The sequence below is a fragment of the Delphinus delphis genome, chromosome 10 (genome assembly GCF_949987515.2).
Source record: "Delphinus delphis chromosome 10, mDelDel1.2, whole genome shotgun sequence".
NCBI lineage: Eukaryota > Metazoa > Chordata > Mammalia > Artiodactyla > Delphinidae > Delphinus > Delphinus delphis.
The window spans coordinates 62294558-62315572 of record NC_082692.2 but is presented as its reverse complement, the minus strand read 5'-3'; the positions used below and the strand labels follow the sequence as shown (position 1 = coordinate 62315572).

At 49.5% G+C, this 21015-nt stretch overlaps 1 protein-coding gene and 1 long non-coding RNA gene across 3 annotated transcripts in view; one reads left to right on the top strand and one right to left on the bottom strand.

Annotated features, from left to right (window-relative positions):
• Positions 1 to 3093, bottom strand: part of LIMD1 (LIM domain containing 1) — a 71794-nt gene extending 68701 nt beyond the window's left edge. For both annotated transcript variants that reach the window (XM_060022330.1, XM_060022331.1), the window contains exon 1: positions 996 to 3093. In XM_060022330.1, coding sequence (XP_059878313.1) covers positions 996 to 2382 — 1387 coding nt within the window. In that variant the 5' untranslated portion in view covers positions 2383 to 3093. The remainder of the gene's footprint in view (positions 1 to 995) is intronic.
• Positions 1298 to 20814, top strand: LOC132432230 (uncharacterized). The gene is made up of 3 exons (XR_009520865.1): positions 1298 to 1362; positions 10030 to 10084; positions 20639 to 20814. It is a non-coding gene; the product is annotated as an uncharacterized lncRNA (long non-coding RNA).
• Positions 20815 to 21015: the final 201 nt, after the last annotated feature.

Here is a 21015-nt window from a genome sequence, read left to right as displayed (position 1 = left end):
AGTTAGCTCTCCTGTGAGACGGCTACATCATTACTCAACAGAAGCAGATCACTGCTTTTCTGCTGCCTCCAAGCCCTGTGAGGAGAAAAAAGCTGAAGCTAGCAGTCTCCAAGAGTTTGTGGCTTTAAAAGAGAAGAAAACAAAACTTGCAAGTTGGAGTGAAACCAGCAAGAAGCATCTTCTATCCTCTTGGGAGCCACGACTGTGGGTGTAACCTGGCTGCCAGCTGGAAGCGGGGGCGGGGCGGGGAGGGGTGCTGTTCCTGAGTTTGAAGTTAGAAGTTGCCTAATGTACAGGTCTCAAATTTCCCAGAACGGCAGGATCCTGGGCTGGCTTGTGAAAATGCTGATTGCTGGGTCCCACCCCACAGTTTCTGATGCCGTAGGTCTGGGGTGCAGCCTAAGAATCTGCATTTCTAACTAGTTCCCAGGCTAAGGGTCCAAACTACACTTTGTGAACTACTGCTCTAGAACAAAGCCTTCCACGTCAGTGTTTCACCTCCTTCAATTGAACACAGAACCTGCAGGCAGACACGCGCACACACAGGGAGCCACCGAGAGCCCCTGCCCGACCACTGGTCCTCAAACAGTCAGAGCCACCTGGCCCAGCCAGCTGCAGATGGAACACTCACAGGGTACCTGGACCTGAGAAGCCCATTCAAGTCCTGCCTGAGCCGGTCACTGAGAGAGGCGCTAAGTCACCCCCAAAACCTTTGAAATCCAAAATCACAGCATTTCCCTTTTGGGGGACCAGTCATGAGTAATGCTGCCCTTCGCACATGGGTAACACCCAGCTGCAAGATCCGCTTTCTGCCTAGGGATACTTTCAAGTTTCTTTTCAAGTTTCAGAAGAAGCAGCTGAAAGAGGAACACACACACAAAGGCAGGCCACTCAAGGAGAGCTACAGCATCCCTGGTGGGGGGCACTTCCCCCAAATGCCCCAATGCAGGGGCCCCATCACCCACTATGGGCAATCACACCAGTCTCTCACTCACCAAAGTAATCGGCCTTCGGGTGAGCATCCATCTCACGCTCCAGACGTTGGGTGAGGGCTTCCAACTTCAATTCGGCAGCCGTGGGTCCAAGCTCAGGGCCCGGGAGGAGGGTCTGGCAAGGCAGCCTCACCCTGGGGGAACCGGGGCTCTCTGGGAGCACAGGCCCCAGGCTGCCATCAGAGGACCAGCCAGAGGGACTTTCTTTACAAGATAACTCAGGCAAGGTAGACATCACTGGATGGACAAGGCTGAGCTTGGGACCAACGCCAGGGTCTGTACAGCCAGGCTTGGGACCCGGCCCAGGGACTGCACCCAGCTGCATATTGTCCATGCTGGCTGGCGAGGATGAAGGGGCAGAGCTAGAAAGGTAAGATTTGGGGCCATCCTGGAACCAGGGTTGAGGGTCCACAGTGGGTTTGGGCATCATGCCTGAAACCTCACTCCCTACCCCCGAGTTTGTTCTTGGAAGAGGTCCCTGACTGGAGCGGTTCAGGGCCAGGGGCGCTGAGAAAGAAGGGGTCCTGGGCTGAGCAGGTCTCGGTAGGGCCCCGTTCTCTGGGCCTGGGGAAGGGAGGCCAGGGCTCACTCGCTGGGAGGAGGCGGTGGTCCAAAGAGCAGCTGGCTTCTCACTGCTGTGGCCACCAACAGCACCATCCTGGCTGCTCTGCAATGACCTGCTGGAGCTCGGGGAAAGCTGCTGCTGGTATAGGTGATGGACCCTGGAGGGTGTGGACAGTGGCGGGCCACTCCCTGGCGTGCCAGACCACCCACTTCCTACACCCAGCCTGATGCTGGGGGACACTGCTGGTTCATCGCCCCAGTTGGGGCTTGCCAAAAAGAGGTTGTCATAATAGTCTCCGTGGGTGAGGCAGGAAGGATCCTCACAGGGGCCCAGCCGATGGAAAGCAGACATCTCAGAACTGGCCACGCTCTCCTTGGATCCACAGTCCTGGCTGCCTTGCCTTGCGCCACGGACACACAGCTTGGCCCTCTGTTCCTGGGGTGGGGACAAGGGCTGCCCAGCTGCTATGGTTGTGGCTGTCCCAGGGGCCACTGTCGAGGCAGCGAGAGGAGGCTTCGCAGCGCCATCCCCCGTCACCTTGCTGCCCCCATCAGCTTCCCGGTGCGCCTGTGGGCCCAGGCGGCCCCCACCGTTCACAGGACCTCGGCCGCCCCTGGGCAGGGTCTCCTCCTGCAGGAGCTGGTGCGGCTGGTGCAGGTGGATTTTGGCCATCTTGGTGGCAAACACCCTGCGTGTTTCCTCAAACTCCGGGTTGTTGCTTGCACCCTTGTCCACTCGGAAGAGTCCATCCTTGGAGGCCTCATACATGTTCAGGTCCTCAATGAATTTACTGGCCTCCAGGCCCAGGTCGTCATACTTATCCATGTTGCTGACAAGTGTCCGGGCCTAGCCTAGACGCTGGGTATTGAGTGTGTGGAGGTGGGCCGGTGGAGGTGCTGGCGAAGGGCAGAGACTCACGTCCAGCCCAGGACAGGTAAAGCCTTCCACCTGCCCAGCATGAGAGTCATGACCCCAGGCCTTAGAGTCCAGCCGAGGGTAAGGCCTCAAAGTCACTTGGACCAAGTTTGCTTCCAATTCCCTTTCCTCTCGGAGGTGTCCACGTGGGGGTAGCTGGTGGCACTTCGCTGTACGAGCTGGCTGTGAGTTCTTTTCTCTGTTTCAAATCATAAAAGGAAAAAGAAATAAGGGGGGGGGGGAGGAAAATCACATCCTCCTTAAGCAACCAAACTCGGAAACCCACAACAAGGCAGCAGCCGCTGGACGGGGTTAAGTCGCCCAGAGCGAAGAGCGCAGAGGCCGCCTACCCGCCGGGCCGGAGCAAAGGCGCGGCGGCGGGAGGCGCTGGAACGTCCCGGGCGCTCGGTCCTCCGCTGCTTCCCCTGGTGGCGCGGAGCTGCGATCCTGGCCGGCGCGGAGAGGGATCAGGGTCCGGGGCACAGGGGCCGGCGGGGCCCCGGCAGGAAGTTCACGGCAGCCGGGCGGGCGGCCTATTGTCCGATGGCGGCGGTGGCTGGGCGCGCGCGGACCGGAGGGCGGCGGGACGCGGAAGTGAGCGCGCCGGACGCCGTCCCTGCAGTTCGGTCGCCGGCCGGGCACGTCGCGGGCCTGCGAAGAGGCGGAGGCGGAGGAGGAGGCCGAGGGGCGGGGGCGCCGGCGAGGGGCGGGGTCGGCGCGCGCAGAGGCTGGCGCCCCTGGGCAGGCCCGCGCCCGACCGGTCTGGGGAAGCTGGAGGTGTGTCCCGCGCGTCTCTTCCAGCGCTTGAGCCCGGTGATGGCGCCGAGTTCCCCGCCGCCACTGCCGCCCCCTGAGAAGCCTGGCCCAGCTCCGGTCTTCGGGCAGGGCTGGGCGGGGGCCACTCCGTGGAGATGGCTGGCAGGCGGCCTGGACAGCTTGCGTGGAGACGAGACGGGCCGCTTGGAGTTTGCGGGAGTCTGGAGGGCGCGCGCTCCTCTCCCCACCGTGCCTCAGTTTCCCGGGTGGGAAGCCAGCCCCTTGTGCCGCCTCTGCCCCATCCGTACCCTCCCCCCTACACGGGGATGCAGGATTGGCGACCCAGGGTGTCACCCGTGGGCTGGCCCAAGTCCTCCTAGACAGGTAGAGAGACTGAGGCACCGAGGGGGAAGTGTCCAAGATGCCATCGTGACCAGCAAAGCGCGGATGCGAGCCCAAGTCCTCTGAAAGGGTCAAAAGTCATGTTGTTGCCCGGAGCGCGCTTATTTGAAGTCCTCTGTGCGGCAATAAAAACACGTGCCCTGGTGGCTCGTTATTCACGAGGGGACTCCTGACCCCCCCGAATAGATCCACGCGACTCTGAGGGCGCCGGGCCTGACTCCTGGGCGCCCTCGCATGGCCCAGCACTCCCTGCACCACCTCCGAGGAGACCCTGGAGAGGTTTCATTTCCTGAACAGCAGCCAGCGTGATCCCAAGGCAAATACCAGACCAGTCACTTCCCTGCTTAAACCCTCAATGCTTACCCCGCATTTGGATTGAAATCGGCCCAGTACCACGGCCTTCCTGTCCTGGAGGGCCCTGCTTCCACCCCCTCCCCCGTCCGGATTTGGGGGTCTTCCTTCCCTGCCTGCTAGCTGCAGGAGCTTCCTGGTGTCTACCGAGAGCTGGCCCTTGAACTTCTCCGGGGCTCATCCTTACTGTCACTGCCAAAATCACCTCCTCCTAGAGCCCTTCTTTTTCGGCACCCTCTTTATTTCCTGATCAGTTCTGATCACTATTTATATTTGTTTACCTGTTTACATGTGGGTTTTTTGGTGGTTGGTTGGTTTTCCACCCCATTAGACCATATCCGTATGTCCAGTATATGTATGTTGTAGAACCTAATGGTTGAATAAGTGAATTAGTGAATCTGTTTGCCAGGGTTGTAACAAGGAACAAAAAATGTTATACACATGACAGCGCTTTGTACTCTGTAAATCCAAAGTGTGGTTCGTGGGCCAGTAGACTGGAATCACCAGGGAGCTTGCTGAAAACGCAAAATCTCACAGCCCTGCCTTCCCCGCCCCCATCCTATGGAACCAGAATCTGCATTTTTAACAAGATTCCTAAATGGTTTGCACAGTAAAGTTTGAGAAGCACTACTCTAAAGAACTATACTAGAAAGAGGTATTTGTATTTTTAAAATATCTTTTTTTATCTGCAAAAGTAATACATGTTTATAATAACAACTTTGAACAATACAGAGATACATCAACTTTTAAGAGTTGCCCACAATCCCCTTGTACAGAGGCAATCACTGTTAAACAGCCCTTAGGTATTCAGTAATACTTGTTATTTAATAACTGGATTTACTCATAACCTACCTGAGTGATTTGCTTGTGAAATTTCTAGAACACTGGTTTTCAAAGTATGGTCCCAGAACCAGCAGCAGCAGCATCGCCTGGAACTGGTCTATATCAGTGGTTCCCAAACTGCAACGCGCATCAGAATTCCTTAGGGAGCTTATTCAACGCTGGTTGCTGGGACCTACCCCCAGAGTTTCTGATTCAGCAGCTCTGGGGTGGAGCCTAAGAATCTGCATCTCTAACAAGTTCCCAGGTGATGCTGTTGCTGCTGGGACCACACTTGAGAACCACTGGTCTACAGTCCCAAGTCCTGAGCTTCCTAGAAGCACTGTGGCAATGACCCTTGATGCCCAGAGGGGTGAGGCCATCTATCAAAGTGGAAGGCTGTGGCCCGCTTTGCCTGACCCTCAGTATTGGGGAAGGAGCTAACGAAGCACTGGGAACATGCAGCCACCCCCCTGCAAAGTCTAGCAAGCCCAGAGCCAGCTTCCTGTGTGCTCAGTTATAATAACTGGGACCTTGGTACAAGAGCCATAAACACCAGCCGGCACCTCTTTAGAATCAGTCTTCTCTTTTCATCCTAGCTTGGCAGCTGCCAGGGCCCACCATCCTTGGTCCCCTTCTAAGCCCCCATACCCCCATTTTGGCTTGCCTGCAACACTCAGAGTTGTGGACTTCACTCCCCACTCTCACTGCAATTCTAGAAGCAGCTGCACCAACTCCACCAACTAAACACACAGACCTAAACCCACAATCCACATATTTCCTGGCCAGACTATCTTGTCCCCTCTTAGCAAATACCTTATACCTTTACTAAACAGCTCCTAAAGATGGCATCTCATGAGCATTGGACCACATAGTATACCGCCTGAAAGGGTACTTAGAAATGCTGGACGTCGCCAGGAGACCGCTGCGTGTTTTACTGCTGCTGTTTAATGCTTAAGGGGCAGAGACATTTTCAAATTCTGGGCCCAGCATTTAGAATCCCAGCTGTGGTTATTTAATACAGGCCCGTTTTGCCTGTACCATATGCTCAGAAATGTCTGTTGGTTAACATCTCAAAAAATGTGTTAATACTTGCACACCAGCTGTTTACACAGCAACATACTGAAGAGCTAAATATTTCTATCAGTAAGTAGGTGAGCATGGATGGTTCTGTGTAAGTGCTTACCAGTAATGTTTTGTTTTGTTGTGTTGCATTTTGCTGAGTGAGAAATGTCCTACATTCTATTTTACCTGTAAAGCCGTTTCTATATAACAAAAGCCATCAGCAACACAGAACTTTCCTTTAAGTCTGTTTTCCTTGAAGTCTATTTTCATGAGCACGAGGATGTAAAAATTGCCTGCCCACGAGCATACTGTGGAAATGTGGAATTTTCACCTTGACCGGCCCAGAGTCTCAGTGACTTCAATCAGATCATGTCCCTTCGCAGCTCCAAACCCTGCAGCAGCGTCCCAAACCACACTTAGAGTAAGACCCTCCCCTTGGACCCTATGTGATCGGGTCTCTTGCCACCCCTCCCGCCTAATTTCCCCTATTCCCCCTGCTTAGTCTGCTCCGGCTGCAGTGATTTCCCTGCCGCTCCTCGCCCAGCCCTTACCATGCATTCATTCATTCACCAAACAAACATTGCTGGGCACCTCTGATGCCCTGGGCCCTTTTCCAGGTGCTGGGGATGTGGCAGACAGCTGAACAAATTAGCAGACATCACTGTCCTATTTGGACATACATCCCAGTAGGGGGGTGAAGTAGATAATCAACAAAATGGATACATCCCTTATAGAGGGTATTAGCAAGTGATGAGAGCTAGGGAGAAAAATGAAGCTGGGAAGAGGACATATGGAGGGGGTGCCATTTTCAATACAATGGTCAGGGAAGGTCTCCCTGAGAAAGTGACCCCTGAGCAAAGACTTGGAGAACAGTACAAGGAAGGAGAGAGGTTAGAGACAGGCAGCCATCTGAACAACTCTTCCCAAGAGTTTTGTTGGGTAAAGTGGAATGGAGGGAAAAGTGCCACTAAGAGAGAGTTTAAAAAAAAAAATTTTTTTTTTTAATACGGGAAATGGTACTGCCTGTTTCTATGCAGATGTGAATGAGGTAGTGGCCAGGGAAAGGAGAATTGCTAATATAGGAGAGAGAGAGGAGGATTTGGGGAGTGGCATGCCTGAGAAGCAAAGGGGGGCTGGGCTCCCCTGCACATTTCTTCCATGGTAATAAAGAGCAAGGATTTGGGCAATAATCTGATGGGTAAGTATGTAAGGTGTTCGCATCTTGGAGTGGTAGGTAGCTCTTCTGATTAATCTCCTCAGCGGGATAGGAGGTAAAGAGAGTTAGCTGAGAGTGAGGCCAGGGAGTTGTTGCTGGGAACTGGCCGTCTAGGGGAATGAGACAGTGAATGGGCTGGAGAAGCATTTGTAATGGAAGCATGAAGCTTCCTCTGTGCTCCCCACCCCAGATCCTGGGCCTGAATTGCTACGAGGCCAGCCAGCATGGGGCACGTGTCTCTCCAGAGGAGGTTCAGCTGCACGGATGTGGGTGCGGAGTAGGTGGAGAGTTGGGTCTAACCAGGGCTGGCTTTTGCCAAGTGAGTGCAACGTATCTAGAGTGGGCAAGAGAGTTGCGGTCTGTCTGCCTAGAACCTGCTCCCCAGATGTCCCCGTGACTCCTTCACTTACAGTCCTCAGGTCTCCACTCAACACTTACTCCCCTGGGAGTCTGGATGCCCCCCTATCCATCCCCATCCCTACCTGCCACCGCAGTGAACGGCTGTCTCCTCATCAGGATGCCAACTTCACAAGGCCACAGGTCTTTGCATATTATGTTCATCGCTATATCCCAGGAACCTAGAACAGTGCCTGGCACTGTTCCCCAAATGCTTGGTAAGTGAATGCATGAGACACATCAAAAAAGGGAGTACAAATGTTACCATCTATAGGTGGAAAGACTTAATTGGACTTAATGGTGACCCACATTCAGAGAAGCAAAAAAAGGAAGCTGTATTATTACTCTTGTAACTGTATGTCACTGCAAACCTTCTGCAGATCTTGTTTGATTACCTTGTACCAAATATTTGATCTGCATCGCATATCATATATCTTGCTAGTCAAGGGTATGACTACATAGAATTGTAGGTGTGTTTGAAAGTATAAAGGATATTGGACTTAAGAATATCTGTTTGCATGCATACATATGTTTTTTATATAAGTGTGTATAAAGAATTATTGACTAAACGGCATTTGAAAAACACTCATCCAATAGGCTGTAGGCAGTAAACGGTGCTTAGACAGCCTATGAATTACCACGGGGCCCAGGAGGCAAAGGGCTCCTGTCTTTGGACAGAGCCCTGCTTATTTTGCAGTTAACTGAAAGGGCCTCTCTGTCACTTTTGCTTGGCTACAGGGAATGTCCCTGCACACAATGCTGTGTGTGTCCTGAAGCTGGAGGGCTACTTCAGGGAGAGCTCTGAAAAGAATCTTTGTATTTCAGCCAGGCAAATGGATGAAGAAATAAGAACCCAGGTTCCTTTGGGCTCTTTCCATCCCACCAATGTCTCAAGCAGGCCAGGAAGCCCTGGTCCTTCCAAATCTGTTTCCTGAGCCTTAGGCTTTTCTGGTCCCAAGTTTCACTATGGAATTGTCCCATGAATGGAGAGAAGCAGCTGCGATGAAGGCCCTTTCCTGGTGCTTCTAACGAGGCTTTGTCTCATGATTGTCTCCCCTGGAAAGCTGCCCAGGCCAGACCCAGATTTAGGACCATGACCTTGCTCTGTGTGTGCAGCCCCTGCCAGGCTACTGGAGCCCACCCTTCCCCAGTCTCAGTCCCACACCCTGGGCCTCCCGCCACACGGGAAGACCAGCTGCAGGCATGTGCCAGCCACAGGGCCCCACGTGGCTCCCCACACACCCACGGGGAGGGAGGCTGCCCCCTGGCCCTGGCCCAACCCCTCCCGGGCCATCTGCTCGGAGATCAGCGGAATATGTTTAACAGAACAATGAACTGGAATGAGTTTTGAATCAGCACCAATTTTCTGCTTACTTTTTTTTTTTAAAGTAATACATGTATATGGCTTAAAATTCAAAAGGTGCAAATGAGCACCCAGTGGAAAAAGGAGTCCCTCCTGCCCCTGAGCCCCAGTGCCCCTCCAGAGACAACCACCGGCATATTACCAAAGTACACAAGCACGCGCATTTCTTTTTCTTAACACAGAAAGTAAAAGTGCACTGCCCCTTGCTTTTTGCATTTAACAATACTCTTGGAAATCTTTTCATATCATTTCACATGCAGCTGCCTCATTCTTTCAGAGGGCTAATATTTCTGTCTTTGGGTGAGTCATGGATTTCTTAACCAGTCTCCTATTCACAGAAATCTAGGCTGCTTCCAGGCTTTTGCTATTACGTATTCTGTGGCCATGACTGACTTATAAACCATACCACACCTGTTCAAGCCTAGCCGTGGGATAAACACCCACGAGGCAGGTATATTCTTGAGAACTCCACCATGCTGCTGCCTGGATTTCTTCATCGACAGCAAGGAGCTCTGCCTTGTTTTCTGCTGGTTACCATCTCACTGGGGTCAGGGTTAGAACCGTTGATGAGTCATAACAAGAACAACGATTATTAAAAGCGTCATAGCACCTACGCTTTGCCCAGCACCATTCTCTGTATTCTACATATGTTACAGGGTTGAATCCTCCCAACAGCTCATGAGATAGGTTCCATTATCCCCTCCTTTATACAGGTGAGGAAACTGAGGCACAGAGGAGGTAAGGAACTTGCCTGAAATTCCACAGCTAGGAGGCATCTGGGATCGGAACCCAGGCAGCCTGGCTCTGTGCCACATCACCTCTCATAACAAAATCACCTAAGAAATCACTTGGCTACTGAAGCTGCTTCCAGGGTGTGTATATCAGTGGGTGCTTGCCTGCAAAGCCTGAATGGGAACTGTGTCTTCTGTTCCCAACACCCTGTGTGTCTAGAGGGAGGATTGGATTAGCCTGTAAGCTCTGTGACAGTAGGAACCAGCTCTGCCTTGTTCACCTTGGTACCTTGCATACTGCTCATTAGTTACTGTTGAATGAATATTATCTTGAATAATAACAATGCTAGTGATAGCTGCTATTTATGGAGCACGAGCTAGGAGTCTGCCATAAATTATCTCATTTAATCCTCACAACAGCTGTCTGAAATAAATTCCATTATACTTCCATTTTACAGATGGAGAAACAGAGGCTCACAGAGGTTAAGTCAATTGCCCAAGGACGCACAGCTGGTAAGTAGATGAGTTGGGATTTGATCCCTGGATGTCTGCTCTCTACCTCGAGTGATTTCTGAATGATGTCAGTCTGCACCTAAGTCTGTGAATCCACGAGTTTCCCACCTAGGAATTGACCTCCACTGGGTCAATAACCACACGTCCTTTTAAAAATATTAAATAAACTTAATTTTTAGAGCAGTTTTAAGTTGAGTGGAAAGTACACTTCTGTGTACTCAGAAGTACAATTTTTAATTTCATAGAAATATTGAGTGGAAAATACAGAGATTTCCTATATGCCTCCTGACCCTACACACACAGCCTCCTCCACCATCAACATCCTGCACCAGAGTGGTGTATGTGTTACAGTCAATGAACTTATGTTAACACATCATTATCACCCAAAGTCCACAGTTTACATGAAGGCTCGGTCTTGGTGTTGTACATTCTATGGGCTTGGACAAATGCAAAATGATGCGTGTCCACCATTATAGTATCATACAGAGTAGTTTCACTGCTCTAAAACTCCTCTGCCAACGCATCTCTCCCTCTTCCCTAACCCCTGAAAACCACTGATCTTTTTCTGCCTCCATAGTTTTGCATTTTCCAGAATGTCATATAGCTGGAATCATATAGTATGTAGCCTTTCCAGATTGGCTCCTTCATTTAGTAAAGCCTCCATGTCTTTTCACGCTTTAGGGTAAATAGGTTAGTTTGTATTTGTGGGGAGGAAAGGCCAATAAAGTTTAAAGATAGAAAAAAGGATAGCTAAAAATTAAACCATTGAGTCTCTGGTCTACCTGAAAAAAATCAGGCAGAACAGAAGCAGAAGGTGGTCTGTCTACCAAAGGGCCGCCAAAGGGGGCTGTCAGCCCTTCACACAGCGCCCCAGGCTCACACTTTCATCTCTGTCTTGAAGTGAAGGCAAACAGAGAAGCACCAAGATTGAACCAAGAAGACATTTATCACACATCTTCATGCCTCTATCCCTTTACCAGCCACATTGCCCATATTGGGTACAAGGAACTCATTAAAACAAACAAAAAAAATCCTGGGGGGGGAAGGATAAATTAGGAGACAAGGACCTACTGTATAGCACAGGGAACTCTACTCAACACTCTGTAATAACCTATATGGGAAAAGAATCTGAAAAAGAATAGATGCATGTATAATGTCTGAGTCAGGCTGCTGTACACCTAAAACAAATACAACATTGTAACTCAACTGTACTCCAGTTAAAAAAAAAATCATGTAATCATGCTGAGTGTGGAAGTTCTGTGTGAGTTTGAGCATGCTAAACATACTATTTAGTTAAATGTAAACATTTAAAATATGCCACAAACTTTGAACTCTATTTTGATGCTATTTGTTTTCAAATATACTGGGAGTCTCAACGAATCAAAGCAGCCAGGACCTTTCTTGACCCTTAAGAGGCCCCATCTGCTCGGGATCTGGGAAAAAAGGAGCTAAAAAAGAGTGCGTGTCTCTGTTATCCAGCCCTGTTCCCGCAGAGAGGATCCAGAATGCTGGAACAGAATGACGAAGGATTTGGGGCATAGCACGGGGCTCCAGTGGGGACAGAGAGTGTACACCCAGCCCACCCAGGGCTGGCCCTCTGCTCTGAACGCTCCAAAAGTTCTGTTGCTGCTGCTAAGCATCCTGTCTTCTTTGTGAGACAGGAGATCAACTGATGTAGGTTAATGAAATGCAATTTTTTTAAAAATTTATTTATTTTATTTATGGCTGCGTTCAGTCTTCGTTGCCGTGTGCAGGCTTTCTCTAGTTGTGGTGAGCAGGGGTTACTCGTCATTGCGGTGCGTGGGCTTCTCATTGCGGTGGCTTCTCTTGTCGCGGAACACGGGCTCTAGGCGCGCGGGCTTCAGTAGTTGTGGCTCATGGACCCCAGAGCGCAGGCTCAGTAGTAGTGGTGCACGGGCTTAGTTGCTCCGTGGCATGTGGGATCTTCCCGGACCAGGGCTTGAACCCGTGTCCCCTGCATTGGCAGGTGGACTCTTAACCACTGTGCCATCAGGGAGGCCCCGAAACGCAAGTTTTGTTAAGCAAATGAATTTCGTGATCAGGGGCTTCAAATCTGCAGAGAGTATGTGAATATAAAGATATCATCTTTATATGTATTTGTGTTTCATGTAAAAGAAAACATGTTTTCTGATGCCAAAAATAATTTAATTGACAAAATTTGGGAAAGCATGGCAAGTACATAGAAGAATATCAAAGCCAGCCCCCTGGGCAGCAAAAGCCAAGACAGTGTTAAAGTGCAAATGATTAATTCAAATGTCATCTGTGAAATTAAAAGGGGTGAGGGACCAGGAGTGGGTGGGAGAGCACACAGACTGTGATGCAGGTCTAACACCTGTGAGGGCAAAGGGAGAAGGAAGGAGGATTGGGCAGGAAGAGCCTCGGACTGCAGTGAGCTCTGGGAGAGTTTTGGCCAAGGCAATGTAAAGCTCCAGCACAAAGACTGCCTAGAAGAGTCTCGTGCTAGGCAGGAATGACCAAGCCGGAGTACTCCACACTTAGTCATTGGTTGTGGCTGCCAGGAGACAGCGTAGCCTTGGCTCCAATGTTGCAGCTGGAGGCTCTCAGCTAACTACCTCCTCTTGGCAGGTTCTCTCTTAAAGGGAGAGCTGACCATATGTATGTGTATGAATGTGAATATGTGTGTGTACGTAAATTATTTTTGTTTTACAAAATTGTGATCATTTTGTACAGACTGCTTGGTAGTCTGAATTTTTTCTACTCAGTTTATGCCACTGAGTACACTAACACATATCATTAAGTGATTCTTTCAAATCATAATTCATTAAATGGAGCTTCTGTGAATCCACCAGTTTTCTGAAATGATGTGCTAAATTTCGTGACAGTGTATTTATGAGCATTTTCCCAAGGACAGAGCTGGTAGTTTTCCTCACATCCTCTAAGGGGTCCAAAAAGGTTAAGACCCACAATCGAAAACATTATTAATGGCAGTGATATACCATGACTTGTGAAACCGGTTCCCTACCATTGAGCGGTTTCCATTTCTCGGCTATGGTAAACATTGATGTTCATAAATCTTAGCATAATATGACTATTCCCTTGGGATAAGTTCCTATACAAGCAATGCTGAGTCAGAAGGTACGTGCCTCATCTTTAAGGCTTTTGATACTATTGCCAAATACACCAATGCCTGGGAATAGAGAGCCTTGGACAGATGATAAGAAAATCCTGGTTGCCATAACTTTTTTTATCCCTTTTATCTTCTCCACTGGTGCACATTATTATCCTCATTTTACTGATGAGCTCACTGAGTCTCAGAGAGGTTAAGTAATAAGTCCAGGGTCACACTGGGATCTGTCTGGTTCTAGAGAAGCCAGACTACAGGGGACTTTTTCATAAAGAGCCCCATTATTTAACCATCCATAGGCTGAATCTTCAAATACTTCCCCTCTGAATTATTTATGATTCTTTTGCTTGCAAGTGACAAGGGCGCATCTCAACCTACCTTAAGAATAAAGGAAGCTGACAGCAGGATATGTCATGGTGCATAAGGCCCGGAATGTGGGTGATGCTGGGTGTGTGAAAGATGGTGCTCAGTCAGGGTGCTGCCTCAGCCCTCCCCTCTCTGCTCACCACGGCCACGCCATTGGCTTCTCTGGCTGCATAGTGACCACCCCCAACGCTCAGGTCCTGCCTGTTGGAGTCCAGGCAATCACTGGGAGATTGACTCTGCTTTTTCTGTCTCAAACCCAAATTCCTGGGAAGGAACTCTGACTGGCCGGGTTAAGTCAGGTGATTCCCCCTCTCAGTCATTGCTGCCAAGGGAGGAGCTGGGGCAGGGGGTGGAGTTGCCCCGTATTAACAAGAGCTCTGTACACTAAGTAGTCACCACAAGCAAGGAGGGGAAATGCCATGACCCCTACAGTTTGCCCTAGAAGAAGGAGAATAGGATTTTTCATGGTCCCTCTTCAGCTCATGGAGATAGTCTTTGGGGAGAAAAGCACATGCCCTTGACCCTGGGCTCCACCTACAAGTGTGGTAGGAGATCTGTGGCGCTGCAAGAGAACAGGTGTCATTTATTTGTTCAGCCAATTCTTTGTGGTACTAACAGTGAGGCCCTGGAGCAGACGAAAATCATCAGTTAGCCTTTTGGTTATTAGCCTGCCACCCGCCTACCCCCCAAACACACATGCGGCTCAGAGTCCAAAAGGAAGAGCTTAAGTAAAGGGGGAGATGAAAGTTCTCTGTACAATAAAGGCACAGGCATTTTCAGGGAGCCTGTTAGGGAGAATATTTAAGGGGAGATCTGGAAAAGCCAGATACTTGGGGAGCATTCTCGCAGAGGAAAAGCAACTCCCAGTTCTGGGGCAGCAAGGCCAGTGTGGCTGGAACGAAGGGAGCACTGCGGGAGAGGGGGCATTGAGGCCAGCAGAGCTGGGACAGGGAGGGGGCTCTCAATGGCCCACCGCTGGGTTTGGCCCTGGGGATTGTTAAGGCAAGTATGTGATCTGAGCTAAGCTCTGAAAAGATCAGCATAGCTGCCATGTTAAGAATAGACTTGGGGGCTTCCCTGGTGGCACAGTGGTTGAGAGTCCACCTGCCGATGCAGGGGACGTGGGTTCGTGCCCCGGTCCGGGAGGATCCCACGTGCCGCGGAGCGGCTGGGCCCGTGAGCCATGGCCGCTGAACCTGCGCGTCCAGAGCCTGTGCTCCGCAACGGGAGAGGCCACAACAGTGAGAGGCCCGCGTACCACAAAAAAAAAAAAAAAAAAAAAAAAAGAATAGACTTGGGAGTGGGGTTGGTGCCAAGGGTAGGCACCGGGAGACGGGTGAGAAGGCGAGGCTGTTGTAGGGCTGTTGAGGGGATGGCACTGAGATCAGGGAGATGGCCCTGGAGCCAGAAAACAGTGGACGGACTCGAGATACCTGGAGATTGTGGATGGATATGTGGGAGGCAAGAAAATGGGGAGAATCAAGGATAATTCCTAAGTTTCCCATTTGCGTAACTGGATGGTTGGGCGACGGGTGACGGGTCATTTACTGAAAGGGAGCAGACTTGGAGGGAAACAGGGTTGGAGGGAGAAATCAAGAGGAGAAGCAAAGAAGACAGCTGAGCGGCCAGAAAAGAGGTCTGGCTGGACATTAGATTTGGAGTCATTGGTGTTCGAAGCCGTGAGGCTGAGTGAGTTCACCTGGGCAGGGGGTGTAGCTAGAGAAGAACAGAGGGCCCAGGACCAAGTCCTGAAGAGCTCAAAGAGAGGGAAGAGCCAGAAAATGAGCCTGAGGCAGAGCAGCCAGGGAGGTACCAGGAGAAGAAAGAGTGTGTAACATTAAGAGGAGGGTCAATCCCTGTTGTGGGTTTGCACCATGGAGGTCACTGTGGGGGGCAGTTTCCGTGGGGAGGGCCATGGCTTCCCTGGTGTCATGGGAGCAGGGGCTGGATCTACTTCACTTGGGTGATATGGAAGTGGGTGACTCCACGCCAGAGGACTTGGGGACCTTTGTGCTATGTCTGTAGAGCATCATGAAACAGAGAAAAGTGCCTGTGACATTTTCATCAACCAACATGGTTGGGGTGTGAGCTGTGAGGGCAGCCTGCGGGCAGCCTGAGGAACGCCCTCGGAGCTGCTAGAGGAACTGTGAACTGAGGACCTGGGTGTGAAGCCACTCCCCATCTGCTACATGGGAGAAGTGCCCCGCCACATGGGGAACGTGAGCCCTACAGACAGGAAGGAGGATCGCCCTGTTTATTTCTGTCTGCCTGATTTCACATCTGCTGACGTCTTCACACCCACCCTCCTCCTCTTCTTTGAGCCTCAACGGTTGAGGAGCTAAAAATGTACCCCTAAGGCCAAAGCTATGCCTTACGCTTGGTCAATTTAGCACAACCAGTCTACTGGGGAACTCAAAATGCAAAATACTGAGAAGTAAAAATGCTCACAATCCTCTAAACCTGTAAAAAAACAACCCCAAAAGATGGAAGAGATGTGCTCCATGCCCTCCGAGCACTGTGACCATAAGACTAAGACGCAGCGGGTGTCCACAGGGCACCCACCACATCTGAGGGCTGCTTGGAGTGACTATTTTTTTTTCTTGTCAAAATAAATGGGCCTTCTGTGTTGAAAATGATTTCACGGTTTCATTTCCTTCGAAGGTATCCTGCCCTCATTGACGTGAAAATGCCTCATGGAAATTCCTGCTGTGGGCTGGCTGTCATGGGTGACCTTCAGGGCACCTGGGGCCCCCTCCTGCAGCCCCCACCCACTTGAGAGCTGACCTACCTGGGATCCCCCGGACCCCAGGCTTCTTCCCCTGGTAGGGCCTGAGTTTATGGCAGGGCTGGGAGAGAACTGCTGGCCCTTGGGACCCCCTGGTAGGCCCTCCAATCTCCAGCTGTGGGGAGCACGATTGCCTGATGCCAGGCTCTGAACCCAGGTGTGCTGAGGCTACATGTCCCATAGGCTGCTCCCAGCCCCTGGCTGAGCTTGGCGGGGACAGATGCTAAGACAGGCCTGTGCCTGGGAGATGCAGGGCTCCTCCAACAGGCAACTTTGGCCTGGGGAAGACCTTTCTTCTCCCTTCCTTCTCTCCTTCCCAGGGGTCAACCAGCATCTCCTTCTCCAGCCTCCCGCATCTCCCTCCCCATCCCCTACACAGGCTTGGAATCTCATCTTGGTATTTGCATCTCAGAGGATCCAAGTTAGCACACCTGGAGCTTCCAGAAATTGATGGGAGTGTAGCAAACAGCCCCAGTGTTCATTGCCTGGAGGGCAAGGTCAGTCTTATGCCATAGTCTGTCTCTAATTGGGGTCATTCCTCTGTCCCCTTCTCCTTTTTTTTTTTATTTGAGTTCCTTATATATTTTATTTTATTTTTTAAAATTTTACTTATTTTATTTATTTATTTTTGGCTGCGGTGGGTCTTCGTTGCTACGTGACAGCTTTCTCTAGTTCTAGCGAGCGGGGCCTCCTCTTCATCACAGCGCGCAGGCTTCTCATTGCGGTCGGTGGCTTCTCTTGTTGCGGAGCATGGGCTTTAGATGTGTGGGCTTCAGTAGCTGTGGCACGCAGGCTCTGTAGTTGTGGCACATGGACTTAGTTGCTCTGCGGCGTGTGGGATCTTCCCAGGCCAGGGCTCGAACCCATGTCCCCTGCATTGGCAGGCGGACTCTTGACCACTGCGCCACCAGGGAAGTCCCCTCTGTCCCCTTCTGAAGAGACAGATTCCCTCATGAGAGGTGCAGGTGGCATCCCCATGCCTTTGTGGTGCCTGCTGCAGAGCGCTGACACTGAGCTCCAGCCTGTCTTAATTCACATCCGCCCAAGTCACTGAGTGTCCCCATGATGAGCACCTCAGTGAGCTGGTGATTCCCATGTTCAAGTATGAGGGGACATGTGACTTCACACTGAGCAACATAAAGCGCAATGGGACGCAGTCAGCAGTCCATCCTCTTGTTTGTCAGGGAATGTGACTTTAACCAGGGATTCTGGGTGCTGGGAGATTAGAGAAGAGGGATGGGAGAGGAGGAGGGAGCAGGGAGGGATGGTGAAGTAACAGGGTCATTTTATCATTTACCAAGGGGAGGTGTGGGGCTGGCAGTGAGTGGAACATAGGCAGGAGGTAGAGAAATCAGATGGAAAAGAGCAGCTGAAGACCTGTACTGGGTTGAACAGTGTCCACCCCATCCCCAAGAATTCATGTCCTTCCTGGAACCTCAGAATGTGACATTATTTGGAAATAGGGGAGTTGCAGATGTCATTAGTCAAGATGATGTCAAACTGGAGTAGGGTGGGCTCTAAATCCAACATGACTGGTATCGCTATAAGAAGAGGAGAGACACAGAGAGCCAGGAGGAGATGCCATGTGGAGACAGAGGCAGAGGTTGGGACAACACAGGGGCAAGCGAGGAATGTCAAGATTGCTGGCAGGCCTTTCTCGCCTTCTGAGATGGCCCACACTCTGTCTGTGGAGTGTTTCTCTCTAAATAAATCCACTTCTTACCTATCACTTTGTCTCTCACTGGATTCTTTCTGCGATGAGACATCAAGAACCTGAGCTTCATTAAGTCCTGAAACCACAGAACAGAAGGTCGAGCCCTGGTCCGGGAAGATCCCATATGCCGTGGAGCAACTAAGCCCGTGCGCCACAACTACTGAGCCTACACCCATTCAACTTGTCAGTTTCAAGTCTGACACCCATTCAAGACTTGAAACTAAGTGACTGAAACTACCAAAGCTATTAGCCCCCGGAGAGTTCAACTCCTGAGCACATGAGGAGATCAGCCCCTCTCTCTAGCTTCTTGACAGAAGACAGGGCAAGTTCTTTCTGGGGAGAATATTATCCACCTCATTCTCTAGTGTGCCTTTTTTTTTTTTTTTTTTTTTTTGCGGTACGCAGGCCTCTCACTGTTGCGGCCTCTCCTGTTGAGGAGCACAGGCTCCAGACGCGCAGGCTCAGCGGCCATGGCTCACGGGCCCAGGTGCTCCGCGGCATGTGGGATCTTCCCGGACCGGGGCACGAACCCGCGTCCCCTGTATCAGCAGGCGGACTCTCAACCACTGTGCCACCAGGGAAGCCCTCTAGTGTGCTTTTATACCTATGTCTGGCATATACTAAAAAAAAAATTATGACACATGAAGAAGCAGGAAAACGTGATCTTTCATGGGGAAAAAAGAAACAAATAATAGAAACAGACCCACAGATAACCCAGCTGTTGGAATCAGCAGACTAAGTATTTAAAATAACTTTAAATACATTAAAGAATTTATGTAAAGAGATAGACAAATATAGGGAAAAAATGGACTAATTCAACAGAAAAATGAAAACTTATTTTAAAAAAGCCAAATGGAAAAATTTGAATTAAAATACGTAGTATCCGAGATGAAGAATTCCTTATATATATAAGTTTAACAGTAGACTAGACACAGGATAAGAAAGAATCAGTGAACTCAAAAACATGCCAGTAAATAAACAATTACCACATAACCCAGGAATTGCATTCTTCGGCATTTATCCCAGAGAAATAAAACCTCATGTTCACACAAAAGCCTATACATGAATGTTCATAGCTGCTTTATTGGTAACAGCCAAAAACTGGAAAAAACTCAGACGTCCTTCAGATAGTATGTGCATACCATGGAATGCATCTCAGTAATAAAAAGGAACGAACTACTGATAAATGCAAAAACTTAGATGAATTTCAAGGGAATTGTGCTCAGTAAAAAAAAGCCAATCCCAGAGGTTACATAGCATATGATTCCATTTATGTAACATTCTTGAAATGACAAAATTATAGAGATGGACAACAGATTAGCTATTGTCAGGGGTTAAGGAAGGAGTGGGGATGTGGTAGGGAGGTGGGGTGGTTATAAAAGGGCAACATGAGGAATCCTTATACTGATGGAACTGTTCTGTATCTTGACTATGGTGGGGGACACATGGACCTACTGTTGTGATCAAATTGCACTGGACTAAACGCATGCGCACACATACATCAGATCAGTACAAGAAAGACTGAGGAAATCTGAATAAGATCGGTAGATTCTATTAATTTCATTATCATGGTTGTGATATTGTACTACAGTTCTGCAAGATGTTATCATTGGGGGAAACGGTACAGGATCTGTTTGTATTATTTTTTTTTTCCCTTTTTAATTTTTATTGGAGTATAGTTCATTTACAATGTTATGTTAGTTTCTGCTGTATAGCAAAGTGAATCAGTTATACAATACATATATCCACTCTTTTAGATTCTTTTCCCATATAGGTCATTACAGAGCATTGAGTAGAGTTCCCTGTGCTATACAGTAGGTCCTTATTAGTTATCTGTTTTTTAAAAAAATAGTTCTTTATTGGAGTATAATTGCTTCACAGTACTGTGGTAGTTTCTGTTGCACAACACAGGGACTCAGCCATATGCATACACATGTCCCATATCCCCTTCCTCTTGAGCCTTCCTCCCATCCTCCCTATCCCACTCCTCTCAATCATTGCAAAGCACCGAGCCGATCACCCTGTGCTATGCTTCTGCTTCCCACCAGCCAACTATTTTACATTCGGTAGTGTGTATGTCGATGCTACTCTCACTTCGCCCCAGCTTTGCCCTCCCACCCCATGTCATCAAGTCCATTCTCTATGTCTACCTCTTTATTCCTGCCCTGCAACTAGGTTCATCAGTACCTTTTTTTTTTTTTACATTCCATATATATGTGTTAGCATACAGTATTTGTTTTTCTCTTTCTGACTTACTTCACTCTGTATGACAGACTCTAGGTCCATCCACCTCACTACAAATAACTCAATTTTGTTTCTTTTTATGGCTGAGTAATATTCCACTGTATATATGTGCCACATCTTCTTTATCCATTCATCTGTTGATGGACATTTAGGTTGGTTCCATGTTCTGGCTATTGTAAATAACGCTGCAGTGAACATTGTAGTGCATGTCTCTTTTTGAATTATGGTTTTCTCAGGGTATGCATTACTTCTTACAACTGCATGTGAATCTATTTTTTAAAAAAGAAAGGAAGGACTTCCCTGGTGGCGCAATGGTTAACAATCCGCCTGCCAATGCAGGGGACACGGGTTCAATCCCTGGAAGATCCCACATGCTGTGGAGCAACTAAGCCTGTGCGCCACAACTACTGAGCCTGCGCTCTAGAGCCTGCGAGCCACAACTACTGAGCCCACGTGCCACAACTACTGAAGCCTGCGTGCCTACAGCCCGTGCTCCACAACAAGAGAAGCCACCGCAACGAGAAGCCCGTGCCCCGCAATGAAGAGTAGCCCCAGCTTGCCACAACTAGAGAAAGCCTGCACACAGCAATGAAGACCCAATGCAGCCAAAAATAAATAAATAAATAAATAAATAAATTTATTTAAAAAAGAAAAATAAATACCAAAGAAAATTCTTTAAGCCAACAGGAAATTATCTCAGACTGAAGGCCAGATCT